This window comes from Chenopodium album, chromosome 17, assembly GCF_948465745.1.
Source record: "Chenopodium album chromosome 17, dcCheAlbu1.1, whole genome shotgun sequence".
Taxonomy (NCBI): Eukaryota; Viridiplantae; Streptophyta; class Magnoliopsida; order Caryophyllales; family Amaranthaceae; genus Chenopodium; species Chenopodium album.
Window position 1 is genome coordinate 43,239,068 of NC_137850.1, and position 15,198 is coordinate 43,254,265.

The following is a 15,198-nucleotide window of genomic DNA, read 5'->3' on the forward strand; positions in this document are numbered from 1 at the left end:
ACACAATACGTAGCAAATTGTATACCCGTTATTACTACCCCGTGTTCATTAATTTGGTTACACGTTTAACCCGTGTTGATCACAGGACACCATACACTGATAGACTTAACACGTGGTTATTATCAACAAGCAAAATAGTACACGGCGAAGTCCAGCAAACTGCGGAGGAGAGAGAAAGCGATCAATTTCGCCGGTTAACAATGGAGCTCAAACCTGGACTCTCGGCGCTAATCACCGGCGGAGCTTCCGGAATCGGTAATTATCTTTAAAATTTCTTGTTGTTGATTTCTACAATTACAATTTAATTCTGAATTCTGCAATTTTGTTTATAGTTTTTAGCCATTTTTCCTCTTAATTGAAATAATCATCAAATTTTGTAGATTGTGATTTCTACCTTATTATTCGTGTTTCATCAAGTAATTTTAGATATATTGATGCTATCCGGTGAGTGGAGTGTTCTCATAATCTCATTTGATTTGAAGAATTTGAGGATTTTTAGTTAATTTTTTGGTTAGGTTGAGAATTGTTGTGTTTCCTCATATTTTAATAGTAATAGCTTTGTAATTTATCAGGTCGTTTAATTTTGGGGAATCAGCTGTTGGGTTTTTGGTTAAATTCGACGAAAACAAACGAGAAGGATGGGGTGAGGTGGATCATGGAGTATACAGTTGCAATATTGAAAAATTGGAAACATGATTTGAACTAAGGACTTGTTCACTTCACCTTAAAAAAATAATATTTATTAAAAATAAGTTCAATTCAGTAAAATTGATTTAATTTCAGTTCAAAAATAATTTCACTTTAGTAAAAAATAAGGTGAAGTGAACGGGGCCTAATTAGGGACAAGGTAGTCATCTTTTTAATTTTAACGATTCGATCAACGATGAAGTTTGGAATATATGTAATGTGCACAATGTTTTTGCTTTAGAAAGTGCTAATAAGATGAGTTTTTATAGTGTTAAAATTAGGACCTGAGTAATCATAAAAAAAGCCTCACATAATCACATCATTTGTTCCTTGGTTTGATATTATCTTGTTGTAAAAGTGTAATTTATTAAGCCTTGTGTAACTTTTGTGGGAAAACTTTGGCAAGTTTGGGTTCTTAAATTATTACCTTCAATTATAAGCAAAAGTGTAAAAGGGTTTTCAATTTTCATGTGAAGTATTTTTTGGAAATGAATCTAGTAAGACGTGTTTGTGTAGTAAAACTATGTGGTCTGCGAAAGTAATAGTTAACAAGTTTTAACTGTAAATTTCAAATGTGGCCTATTATTTTGAGTCTCAACAAATTTGGTTTCAATACTTTGGGATGTTGCCATTTAGGTAAGGCTCTGTGCTTAGCTCTTGCGGATAGAGGTGTATTCATCACAGTGGTTGACTACTCTGAGGAAGAGGGTAAAAAAGTGACAGCTCTTATTGAAAAGCAGCTTTCCAAGTTTCATAAAAATCTGAAATTTCCATCGGCAACATTCATAAGATGTGATGTCACTAACACTGGTAACTTTCAGTATTCTCTCTGCCCATTATAAAGCTTCTTTCTACTATCTTGAGCCGCCCCCCTATTGTGGTGGTGTGAGATGCAAATAATTTGCTGATGCATTGTCATTAATGTTCCTCATATAAATTCCCATAAAATATTTATCTCTGGTCAGGAGAGCTGTCTTCTGCTTTTGCAAAGCATTTAGCAACTTATGGTGGGTTAGATATCTGCATCAATAGTGCTGGAATCGTCACTCCAGTACCATTGCACAAGGACCAAACTGATGGCTCTGGTACATGGAAACATGCTATTAACGTGAACCTAACTGCTGTTATTCAATGTACTCTTTTAGCGGTATGCTTTTATCTTTAATGCATCCTTTGCTGATTTTATGGTTTAAATTGATGACTTTCAATGACTTCTTGCTGGTAATGTTTATTATTATCTATTTTGCTTATATTTCCCTACAAAGTTATGGGGTTCTTGTCGGGTGTTATCTTTATGAACCATGATTTAGATTGATATTGTTTGTAATCTTTCAATGTAAAGGAGTCTGAGTTTTATTGATGAAAAGAATTTTTTTTTTTTTTTTTTTTTTTATTAAAAAAAAAATAAATAAATAAAAAATCTCTACTGCTATAGCCTTTATTACAGTAGTTTTGTGTCACTCTACAGAAGCTGACCTAACAAAACCTTTCTCCTTTTTGGGACTTTAGACTTTGGATATCTAAATAATTTAGATTAAAATGTAAAGAGAATGAAGAAAATTTTGCTTGTGTTTATGGAGGAATATGAAACAACAATACAAGAGAAGCCTCCCTGTTCAATCTGTAGAATCCAAAGGCAGAAGATTGCATCTCACTCGCCATATTGGGACAATGTGTATAACGGCTCAACTAGGGATTTGATAATTGGGTAAATTACATTGGAATATAACTTTTAGGGGAGGTCATTATCTTCTAGTTGGAAAGATAATTGGAGCTCATAACCTTTAACTGATTAAATAAATCTTGAGATCTGTTCACATGCAGAATTTAGGTTCTTGTTGTTTGGTGAATTTCGAATGTACTATTGATATATCTAGGATGCACAATTTCTGCCCATCCTTTTTAATTCTGTGTTTGTTGAATTGTTGGTGGAAATCTAACTTATCCACACGTTGTTGGATGTACGATGTCTGAAAGTTGCTATTGGAACTTGCCAAAGATGTCAGGTACTGTGTAAATGAAATGCCTGTGTTTGCTGCTGACCTGTGATCTAGTTTCTAATAATCTAATTAGATGGGTGCCTGACTCCTGGGGCTTGCATGAAAAATCTAGACTCTTTTTTTTTTTTTTTTTTTTTTTTTTTTTTTTTTTTTTTTTTTTTTTTTTACAAAAAAAAAAATCTATGTAAACTATTGTCATTCTTTGCAGAAACCCTCATTCTTTACTTACTATATGTTGAGTTCTTGTATGCATTTAAATTCTGTTCAGATCAAAGCTATGCAAGCTTCCAAGAGAACTGGTGTGGTCATCAATATGGGATCTTCTGCTGGGCTTTATCCATTAGTAGGAGATCCAGTATACTCTGCCGCCAAAGGTTTGATTTTCAACTTTTCATGTTTAAGATTGCTTCTGTCTGCCACTGCATAAACTATTGAATATCTCTCCCAGGATGTGACATTTATTTATAAATAAGGCAGGTTGTTGGTTATTTCTTTTTGTTTCCCCTGCTTTTCAAAGATGCAACTTAGGAATTTCCACGTGTGAAAGGGCATTTCATGGATTTGGCTATTAATTGCGTTCAGGAGTTAAATATTTATTTTGTAATTTGGAATAAGGGGGCTCTTTGGAAGAAAAAATAACTGTGCAGTCATGCTTTGCAAATTTTTTAAATTATTTTGGCTGCTGCTTTTTCGTTCTGGACAGCAATACTTGCCTCCTTTGGCAAACGACTTTCATTGTGATGAATTAAATTTAAAACAAAAGGTATACCCTCTCTTATCCAAAATGTAAGTCAATTTTGTTTTTTATATTTTATACACATTAATAATTTGGTTAAATTTTATTGTAAGATGCATCTATGTTGTACAATAGTCTTAAAATTACATTAATATAATGGTGATCCATAATGTTAACTTGGCTATTGTATATAGGATATAGAGGGTTCAAAGATGTTGTGTAGCCTGTATTGCAGAATTATTATTTTTTTAATAAAATGAAATGATAAAGGGTTGTGGTGGCCTTAGTCAATGAAATGATGCATTAACACTTTAAAGGCATAATGGACGCCTGGACGGTTCCATCCACCCAAATGGCCTCCCAAAATGATGTGGGGTCCATGGAAAGGACCTCGACTTGTTTCTTGTCTGAAAAAGTAAAAAAATTATCCAAAACTAAAGGTTATAATCCACGTTTTTTGACCGCTTCGGAAATTTTGGGTCCTGGTCATAATGTTGTTTGGAACCATATAGTCAATCACATAAAGGCGCATGGTGACCTTGAGTTTATTATGAGAGGCATGTAACTAAGCGGCTAAATTGACGGTTTAAAGGCAAAGTGGATAGTTTCAACCACCCAAATGGCCTCCCGAGGTGTTGTGGCCTTGTGGGGTCCGTGGGAAGAACCCCGACCTCTTGTCTGGAAAAGTAAAAGATGGTCCAAAATTGAAGGCTATAATACAAACACACAATTCGTAAAGTAAATTTAATGTAAGGGCACAAAAGAATATATTGATATAACTTTGCTTTGAAGCTGAATTCAAACATAAAAGAGAAGCAATAATTCATCCTTCAGTTTTTTTTTTTTTTTTTTTTTTTTTTTTGGTGGCAGTAAATGGCCATGGGCGACTAATCTTGGTAACTATTTGTTTACATTGTAGTGTTTCAAGGTTTTTGTCAAACCTAAAGGACTAAGTCTTCGAATTTTCATTTCTAAATGTTAATAGGTGGTGTAGCTCTATTTACCAGAGCCCTTCGTCCTTACAGGCATCAAGGGATTCGTGTGAATGTACTCTGCCCAGAAGTAAGATGCTTGTATTTGACGCTAATGCTTTACAATGCTTTATATTTATATTATATGCTTTCTTCGAAAACTACTGTGGCCTACAATTTTAGGTCTTAATACCAACAAATTTGGGTTTTAAAATATGCATCAAGGCCTTGTATATTTATATTTTCTAATTTGTGAGGGGGGGGGGGGGGGGGGGGGGAGGAGGAGTTAATGCTTTTTAAAAATGGAGTTGAGCTTCTCTAATATAAAAGCTCAACGATCCTCTTTAAATGAGAGGACTTAAAATCTCAAAGATCCTCCTTGAATGAGAAGAGGATTTAAGTTGAACCTTAGTCGGAGAGGGATATTAATTAAGATGTAGGTGACCTTTGAGTAAAGTTTTACAGAAATTCAATAATCTTGGTGAGAAAATTAGGTCTGGAAATTTATGCAACTCTATTTGTGTTCTGAAATTCGAATTTAGAAACTTGAAATCTGATTTAATGGTGGATAGGTTTAAAGAGATTTATTAGGGAACTCTCCAATGAAGGAGAGATATAACTGTTAACTTTGAATTCACTCCTGAATTGGGGGTCTCAGCTTAAACTAAACCTACAAGGTTATTCAGCACCATCCAATTTACAAGTTAGGTCGTTGCTTTATGTATAGACGAAAAACAGGTTATGCTGGAATGTGTGTCCAATTCGACTATTTTGTGCCTTTGTGGTAATTTTCCATGATTTGGGTCTAAATTGATAGGTCGAAGTGTCTTACGGCTCCTTCCCTTCTGGAGAGTGTCAAGGATAAGGTCAAATGAAGAGTTATAATTTTATTAACATAGCATTTGGGATTGGTAAAGATTAATTTGTGGATTTTGGTGGGTGAAGGAGAAGAAGTTGATTTGGCAAAATGCAGTGATGGCAATTTTGTGGTGTGATTGGCTAGAAAGAAATTTGTTAACTTGTAAGGATGTTACCATCCCATGACATTTTCTTTGGGATGAATTAAGTTCTCTAGCTTCTTTAAGTGTTTTTCTAAATTGTTGTCTACTAGTATAAAAGGAATCGGGCTAATATGTATCTTTAAGAGTTTCTATTTTTGAGGATAACTCGTCCTCCTTTATTATTCTACTACGTATTATGTTAATAAAATGGTAATTTTCTTATCAATAACTAATTTTCTTAGTCGGTGTAAATAATAACCAAATCCTCTATTTAAATAACATGCTTGGTCCGTATGTAAAATCCACTGTCCAATAGTTGTGGGAAACCCACAGCAGTTACTGCTAAAGCAATAAAGGATTAGTAATTAGTCCAGGTACCTATCTTCAACTCAAGTATCGCAAGATACATTTGCAGACTTGCCAATAGAATTTAAACCAAATTCCAAGGCATCTAAATGACCTTATGGTCACAACAGCAACCACCATTCTAAGGTATACTCTACATGACAATCTGACATTGTAGTTTAAGCTGCTCAAACGTCTTATCCTTGATTCTGCAGATATTTTGCATCTATTTGTCAATAAATGTCATCTTAATAGAATTTAAGGGAATCAATAGAAACATTGAATGGGGGAAGAGAAAAAAGTAAAGCTAGGACGCCTAGGAATGGGGATAAATCACAAGTAGTCCAAGTTTGTTTTGTTGTGTTTTGTGAGTGGTCACACAATACAACTTATAGCTTCTACATGGTTGGGCTGTGCACATCTTGTTGCATTCAGTCAAAGCTTCTTACATTTGCCTTTTATCTGCAGTTTGTTGAAACTGAAATAGGATACCACGTAGAAGCTAAATTTCTAACCTTGCTGGGTGGCTTCATACCTATGGACTTGGTAATTAAAGGTAGTTATTATTTAACATATCTCCCTTTTTTGTCTTTGGATATTAACTTTCTCTTTTGGTCATTGTGCGTTATGTACGTATGCATGTTGACTTGTTTTCATTGTATACCTTTTAGGTGCTATAGAGCTCATCACAGATGAGACTAAAGCTGGATCTTGTTTATGGATAACAAATCGTCGAGGGCTTGAATATTGGCCAACTCCTGAGGAAGAAGCAAAATACCGAGTCTCTTCTTCAAAATTAAAGAGCCAGTCAATGCTTAATTATCCTTTGGAGCTCAAATTACCTCAGAGCTTTGAAAAAATGTGAGAATTGTCTAATTACTCTAATGTTAGTTCTAAATTTGTCTCATAGGTCATCAGTATCACTTTTTCCTTTTATTTCTCTCCTGTTTAATTTAATTCTTGTAACTGCTATTTTTTGTGACATTAATCAACTTGTGCTACAGTGTTTTAGTGTAGTAATGTTTGGCAGGGGCCATTTGGTCATCTCTGAGATGTTTTAACTTTTCTAACTCCCAACACCCATTGGTGCTCTTAAAACCTCATCTGATACTTTAATAAATCCTAGCTACTGTTTTCTTCGCTATTTCACTTTTTCTCATTGGCTTGGCAAATATTGCTCTAAAATCTTCTCAATGTTTCCTGTTTTCAGAGTTGTTCACTCCTTAAATCACAATTTCCGTGCTGCTACGAGGATACAACGTACCCCTTTGGGCCTGCCTATCAAACAACACCATGTTCTGGTGAAAATATTGTATGCTGGTGTTAATGCTAGTGATGTAAGTTTCATTTTTATAAGATCATATGTGGAAGCATATGAAACCCACCTTTGCTTTTTTTTTTTTTTTTTTTTTTTTTTTTTGGTCTACAACTCATTGAGTTGGGAATAATGCCAATCATCATGGCAACTAATGGCAAGAGACTGTCTCTCACTCCTCCCAAGAACCCTTGGTATTAAAAAATTCATAGATCTAGGATTTTTTCGGAATTCAAGTTATGGACTCATCTTCATTTCCTGTTTTACTTTCCTTTTCAGTACTTGCCTATTTATATATTTTCTATTTTACTCAGTGTAGCATCTTTGAGCTGGACATTTCCTTGATTCAGGGAGCAACAATGGGTGCACATAGTAAAATTAGAGTAATTATAAATGTTTGCGATCAGATAGTTACTGCTATTTGTTAAGGGGGTAGGAACTAAATTGTCCTCAAAAGTTTGTAATGTTGGCTTGATCAACTTTGTGAAAAGTGTTTGAAGAGTACTTGATGAATGGTTGTTGTTCTTCAGGAAAACAAGACTGCTGGTAAAATACTTCCTTTGGGGTTGTTGGGTGAGGGATACTTCTGAATGGTGAATTGTAAGGTTTTGGCACCTGGAAGACTAATGTGTTTAATGAGCTTTAGATGCCTTTCTATGACTAAGCTTTTGTTTTGGCCCTTTTCTATGATTTGTTGTCGGTATAAAGTAACTTTCTTAGCATCATTATGGGTTAGGTTCTAGTAGCTGAAGCTTTCAAAAGTCATTTTAATTTTTGATTTGGTTTCCTGCTTAAGGCAACTTGTCCTCAAATCTTTACTTTTTCCCCCACGAGCTGAATATCAAAGAAAGAAGGTTGGCTTATACTTGTTTCAGCTGACATGTATATACAATCTTCACTCTCTCTCTCTCTCTCTCTCTCTCTCTCACACACACACACACACACATACACACACACATGATGTTATTATAGATTTTATTAGCTTTTTTATGTCTTTTTTTTTGTTGTTTTACGGAGGTTGTCAGCCTTAATTAAATTGAATTTAGTACAGTGAAAAGTGTATTATTGTATCATCAATGGGAATTTATGAACAATATGCTCGTTGAATAGTTGGATTCTTTCCTACATTGCTGTGTTTCTAATACTAGCATGATATGAATAGGTGAATTTCAGTTCAGGCCGCTATTTTAGTGGCAACAATCGGGATCTTGCTGGGAACCTCCCCTTCGATGCTGGTTTTGAGGTGTGTAATAACGCTTGAATTTAGTTGAAACACCTTTTCATTTGCTTAAAATATATATAATCAATCTGACATAATGTTGTCTACTGGGACACCTTGTAGTGCTTGTATTTCCGCCCCTTGCTTGCCTGCTCTCCCCACCCCCCCTCCTTTTCCCTTCCCCCCTCTGCTGGTACACCAAACAAATAATACAAGATGACACCTAGCTCTTATTGGTAAATAAGTGGGCTCTTATTGCTGAAGAAAATATGTCCATGGTCAGCCTATCAGGTCTTTAGTATGCTTTAAATGGGATGAATTATGATTAATCATGTAATATTTCTTCTCTTTGTGCCTAAATCTTCTCCTCCTATATATGTTCTCACATTGAACACCATCTATATACTTTTCTTATTGTCTAAACCCTTGCCTCACATTTCTGACCTACAGGAGCCACCTACCTTGTTTCTTATGGACTAATTGTTATACAAGGTGACTCTCAAATTTGGATTTTAATAATGTTTAGAATTAAACATAATGGTCATAATCTGTGTTTGACTTTAGATTTGATTATGGTTCAACTCTATTGCTGGTTAAAATTTTAATATTTTTTTAGTAGTGTTGAACGTTTGAAAGAGGATTTTTAACTTTCCCTCCTATTTTCTTATTGGATTCACTCATAATACGCCCAGCTATGAAGAAAAGATGACCTTATAAATGAGAAGTGAATGAGTTACTCCATTTGTTATTAGCTAGGGACTTAGGTCAATTGTAGTTCTTCGAATTGATCTCCTAGTAATCAGCGAAATGATCACTTATGCAACTTGAAAAAGACAAGGAAATGCAATTATTTCTTGCTCTAAAAATAGCAGTCCTAAACTTTAAATAGTTTTTAATGAACTTTTTTCTGTGAATTTACTCTCACTGTTAAGCCACAATAATTTAGTTAGTTGTTCTGACTTGTTTTACACAGTGAATTTCATTAGTAATCATGGAGAGAAGGGGAAGAAAAGAAAGGGAAGGGGAATGGATTAGCTTCCATATTTCCTAATACTTTCAGTAGTAGAAAATGGTTTATTGAAAGGGGAAGGAAGATGGATCCCTTCAATCTTATTCCTTTCCCCTTACCTATTTAATTTCCATGTAACATAACTGATCTCACTTTCCCTCCATTCCCCACCCCCACCCCCCCCCCCCCCCCCCCCCGCCCCGCCCCTCCCCTCCCTCCCTCATCCAAACACATTATAAGAGAGTGAATCTATGAGATTAGCTCTTGTTTATGCTGTTGCGCTACATATTCGTCAGGTTATCTGTGAGACTAAGTAATAATAAATTCAATTGATATTATGCAGGCTGTCGGTATAATTGCTGCAGTTGGTGACTCCGTGGGTGCCTTGAAAATAGGCACTGCTGCTGCAGTGATGACTTTTGGAAGTTATGCTGAATTCATGATTGTATGCTGCTGTATTAGTGTTTTTTTCCCCCTGAAAATTTCCTTCATACTACTTTTCAGTAGCTTGCTTATTTTATTGCTGTGGTCTCTTCTATGATGTAGGTTCCTTCCAAATTTATACTTCCTGTGTCTAGTCCTGATCCAGAAGTTGTGGCTATGCTTACTTCTGGACTTACTGCTTCAATTGCTCTGGAGAAGGTTAACATTCAATTTTTATCTTTTTTCTAAACTGTTATCCATCATCTTTAAATGGAATATAGTCCTTTGATATAGAATTTGCATTTTGTTGTGCAATGTCACTCTTTGTAATTCTTTTAGTGAAATTATAGGCAGCACAAATGGGTTCAGGAAAAACAGTTCTGGTTACTGCTGCTGCAGGGGGAACAGGACAGTTTGCGGCGCAGGTAATTTTTTTATTTTTTTATTATTTTTTTTCAGGTCTTCAGAGTTGTAATTTTGCAGACTCTTTCTATTGCCAATTTTGATTGATCCAGTAATTTCCTGGATATCTAAGTAGATCAGTATGAAGTTCATGATGAAAAATCCCCTTTTCTTTTTTGCCTGGAATCCTGGATGGACAATTTTCTTGCCTTTCATTTGCTTTCCAATCTATGCAAATTATATGTTTTCAAATATTTGATCAGCTATTTGATGCTGTTTGAGAATAACGAGATTGCAAAATTATGAAGATGTTTTGCAGTATAATTAATGTAGACAGGAGGAGTAAAGTTAGCATTTATTTCAAGTCTATTATTTTATTGATGTTTGCATTGTTCTTTGGTGATCAAAGCTTCAAAATATTGAATATTAATTATTTTAAAATTTCATTTGGAGATTGATATTTTATCACCGTCAACTATGTAATGCAGCTGGCGAAATTGGCTGGAAACAAAGTTATTGCGACTTGCGGAGGTTCTGATAAGGCCATGCTTTTGAAAAAACTTGGAGTTGATCGAGTAATAAATTATAAAGAAGAAGACATAAAAACAGTAAGTTCTAGTTTTTTTTTTCCTCTGAATGTATGCATATGGATTCAAGCATATAATTTGCTTATAGATATCATTTCCTCAATCTCTTTCTATGTTTCTTTTCATGAGTTTAATTATTAACTGTTTGCATATGGATTCAATGCAAGCATGTACTAATGGGTTGTGGATGACATCTTTCTGACAGTTCCGCAATGGATTTTTAACTTGACATTCTGCACGTGCTTTGTTAATATGTGCTTGAAAATCATATAAGTGACATCTGGTATGACAGTGCATCAGACCTGATATGCCACTGTTAAAACGTTAAGTGTATCCATACTATTGAATTCCGATGTAAAGAAGAGTTTATTTTGCATGTATGCTGCGTGAAACTTATCTGTGCAACAGGCCATGCACGACACCCCCATGTAATTAGCTTATATTATATGAAACTTATCTGTACTGCTTCTTTCCATTTTGTTTCTTCCTTTCCATATTTTTCCTTCTCTTGTAATTATTTATCTATGTTTTTCAATTTCCCAAGCTGATGAATTCCAACTTTCTGTGCATTCATAAATGTAAAATCTCTCTTAAATTAGTAATGAACTTAATTTAAACCAGCAAAGGTTTTATGCATTCACATAGAAGTATATGTTAATTTAAATACGTGGCCTAATATATTAGTAAAATCTACAGCATATTCCTTCGGTGCTGGATATAATTTTTTGTCATAAAGTTTGGCTGCAAAATATATCAATGACTTGTCAGTGTGCATAAGATCCTCCCTCCAACACACCCTAATTTATGTATTTTTCTTGTAACTCATAAGTCAAGATATGGTGCTTTAAATAGGACTGCTTAGTTTATCCTGTGGTGCTTTGTGTTTATCATGAAGGGAAAATGTTCCTTATCGCAGGTTTTGAAAAAGGAATTTCCCAAAGGAATTGATATTATTTATGAGTCCGTTGGTGGTGAAATGTTTGATATGTGCTTAAATGCCCTAGCAATTTACGGTCGGCTTGTGGTAATTGGAATGATATCTCAGGTATGCTTTCACTTGAAAGGCTTGCTTCAAATTCTATACAGTATTTTGTTTCCCATTTGCCACTTTGCTATTGGATGCTTCATGCTTGCAATGTATTTGACAATTTAAAACCCTTATAGTAATAGTTTGTTGACATTTTAAGTGACAATTAAGTTAAACAGACATTACAGAATGGAGGGAGTGATAATTGTAAATGTTGAACCTCTTTAATTTTGTGCAGCTCTTTCTTATTTTTCTTCACGTGACTTCTTTTAGAATTATATTCTGCCATAATTTTTGAGAATATAGGTCTCAATTAAGGGTGGTTTTAGCAAAAAAAAAAAAAAAAAAAAAAAAAAAAAAATATATATATATATATATATATATATATATATATATAATTAAAAATCTCACAGAATATTATCTTGGATGAATCTCTCTTTGGAAAAAATTATGCATAAGCAACACAATGCAGCTACTTAGTGATCACTTTGTTTAAGATAATGGTCTAAAATCCTCCATTTTCTGATCACTTTGTTTAGGATAATGATCTAAAATCCTCCATTTTCTGGGGTTCAAGGGGACAGTTAACATTAGTCTATCCTCCCAATCAAAAGAGACTTGTCAACATGATGAAAATCTCCAAATAAGTGACCCGGTCTACAATAACTTATTGTAGACCCAACCTTAACTTATTGTAGACCCAACCTTCTTGTATACCATACGAATGTGATTATATCATACAAGATGTGATTATATTACTACAAAAGTGATTAAATCATTTTGAAACTGTTATGTAAATGTATAACTAAAAAATGAATTTATCATTATGAAAAGTATCAAATAGTAAATTACATCATTCAAAACATGATTTTTAAATTTTATCATCCTAAAGATAATTATATAATCTCATTAAATATTTTAATATGAGATTATATAATTCAAAATATGACTCACAAAAAGATAATTATATCATCTAAAAAAGTGATTATATCATCCAGAATGTGAATATATTGTTTGAAAGTATCAAATTTTTGGTCTACAATAATTTATTGTAGACCGGGTCCATACAAGACCAACTAATCACTAATATCCCAGGCTGATTTAGATTGATTTCTATAAGTCTTAACCATTAGAAAATTCACCTGAATCTTCAGTGCCAGGGATAGTTAGTAATTTGATAATGTGAAATAGGAAGTAAAAGAACACTTACGTTCATCACCTAGCCCAAGCTAATGGCCCTGACCCAAGAAGAGCAAATAGATTCTTTCAAGGCAAATGAAATAATTTGCATAGATGGAAGAAAATAAGTGTGAAGCAGCCTAGACCTATAATATAGCAAATTAGCAATTCTTTATTACTGAGACTTAGATCCAGAATCCATGTTTTGCATGTGCTTGCTGAACTTAATTGCTGTCAAATTTGATGTGATAGATACACAAGCTGATGTTAAACTGTCATGCTTTGTTTAGTATCAAGGAGAGCATGGATGGAAGCCTTCAAATTATCCAGGACTGTGCGAGAAGCTTTTAGCAAAAAGTCAAACTGTGGTACGTCTGCTTTTGTTTTTGATTGTTTTTTTTTTTTTGGTTGTTTTTAAATCTTGGAAAGTTATCTTTGTTTGTTCTTTTCTTTTCACCAGTATGCATATGTGGTTACTCTGCTTTTATGATTGAATCAAACTTTTGACATGATTACTTGTTATATCAAGTAATTGTAATTTTTTCTTCACCTTTCTTTTAGGCCGGTTTCTTCCTCGTGCAATATAGTCGACTGTGGCAACAACATCTGGACAAATTATTTAACCTTTACTCCTCAGGAAAACTTGAGGTATATCTGTCACAAAGCTTGCAAGGGTTTTTTTTTTACTCTCTCTCTTTGCAATTTATGTGTCCAGAAACAATCTTCTCCGCTATATTTTAGATTTACTTTTCTTAACAGTACATTTTACGTTTTATCTCCTTATCCAGTCAATTTTAGAATAGTGGTCACTGGTCATCTATAATTTCATACGCTGTCTTTATCTAGATTTCTCACAGTAGTGTAGATATTGAATCTTATTTCAAGATGCATAAGATGCCTTATGGATTGTTATATTGATGCAGGTTAACATGGATCCAAGAAGGTTTGTGGGACTTCAATCCGTTGCGGATGCTGTTGAATATCTCCATTCTGGTAAAAGCATTGGCAAGGTGTGCACCTTCTCATTCTCTCTTGTTTTATTTAGTTTAGGGACCCTCACCATTGTTCCTTTGTGTTTGGCGTTATCAACCAATACCTTCATGTTTTTCTTTCTAATTGAGGTAATTTAATCCAAACAAGTAGTTCACATATGAATGTCCTCTTGGTCATCTCAGACAAATTTGGTCATCCTTTGTGGCTGAAGAGTTGTATTGTATGTCAATAATTCTTAGGTGCCAGCAGGGCAGGTGTAGGTATTTTGCTGTATACTTCATATACAAGTATATCATTAATATTATATCTGGAAACCTCATATATATACAAATATATCATTAATCATTATTATGAAACCTCATAATTGAAAGTAAAACCTTGGCATACGGTAGTCATGTACTGTTTCTGTGTTTAGTATTGTTTGCTCCCTTAAAGCCCTGTAGCTGAATTTGTGTCTGGTTTTGAAATTTTAGGTGGTGGTTTGTATTGATCCAACCTTCAGTAAAGCTATTTCAAAAATGTGAGAATTGGTAGCCTCATTCACAATGTGTGGCGCATTACACAGTTTTATTGTATGTTGCTCTTGAATATTGGTGTATAGTTTTTCGTATTTGAAAACATTAGTGTGCTCTCATGGAGTTTAACGAGGAAGACAGGAGATGGTGTATGAGTATGACACACAGATTTACTTGGGAAGACTGTTCTGTTACTGCCTGCCTACCCTTACCTAGTTGTGGCCTTATCTGTGTATGAGACCTGACTGTTTGACATAAAATACAAGCCAAAATGCTTCTAGGCCACAAGGGCAAGGGTATTGGATTGACACGGCTTCAATTGTGTCTCTTCTAAAAAGGATTGGTATAGGTGATCTCTCTCTACACTATACTTTAACTGACATCAGAAAGATGTGATGGGCTTTCAACAATCCTCAATTATAAAGGATGTTCAAGATGAAGTCAACCACATCAAATTGCAATTAATTGTTGTACAAGTATAATTGTTTTCTCTAATTCCATGTAATGTCCTTATTTTTGTTGTCAAAAATAGTAATATATTGCCTACATAATTTCTCTCTTTACTATAATCTCTTAACTTTGTAATATAGTTTCTAGAATAATATGATTTCATATTATAGGAGTTTGACATTTTTTTTAAGCTATCATAGTGGTAAATCAAATGCTAAAACTATAAGCTTGAAATAGCTAGGGTTTATGCCTAGCACGAACCTGCATGTACTCACAAACTATAAGCTTGTATATGTTTAAAAGGTACCATATTCACATTATATAATTACTTGGGTTCTT

At 34.1% G+C, this 15,198-nt stretch overlaps 1 protein-coding gene across 1 annotated transcript; it reads left to right on the top strand.

Annotated features, from left to right (window-relative positions):
* The first annotated feature begins 65 nt into the window (after positions 1-65).
* On the top strand, positions 66-15,184 carry LOC145589790 (uncharacterized). The gene is made up of 18 exons (XM_081646476.1): positions 66-255; positions 1,324-1,497; positions 1,653-1,834; positions 2,956-3,061; positions 4,409-4,485; positions 6,209-6,296; positions 6,412-6,601; positions 6,951-7,077; positions 8,218-8,298; positions 9,627-9,728; positions 9,830-9,925; positions 10,057-10,131; positions 10,597-10,716; positions 11,612-11,740; positions 13,192-13,269; positions 13,463-13,549; positions 13,825-13,911; positions 14,368-15,184. Exons 1-18 carry the CDS (start codon positions 201-203, stop codon positions 14,416-14,418), a joined length of 1,905 nt encoding a protein of 634 aa, XP_081502602.1. The 5' UTR covers positions 66-200; the 3' UTR covers positions 14,419-15,184.
* The last annotated feature ends 14 nt before the right edge of the window (positions 15,185-15,198 follow it).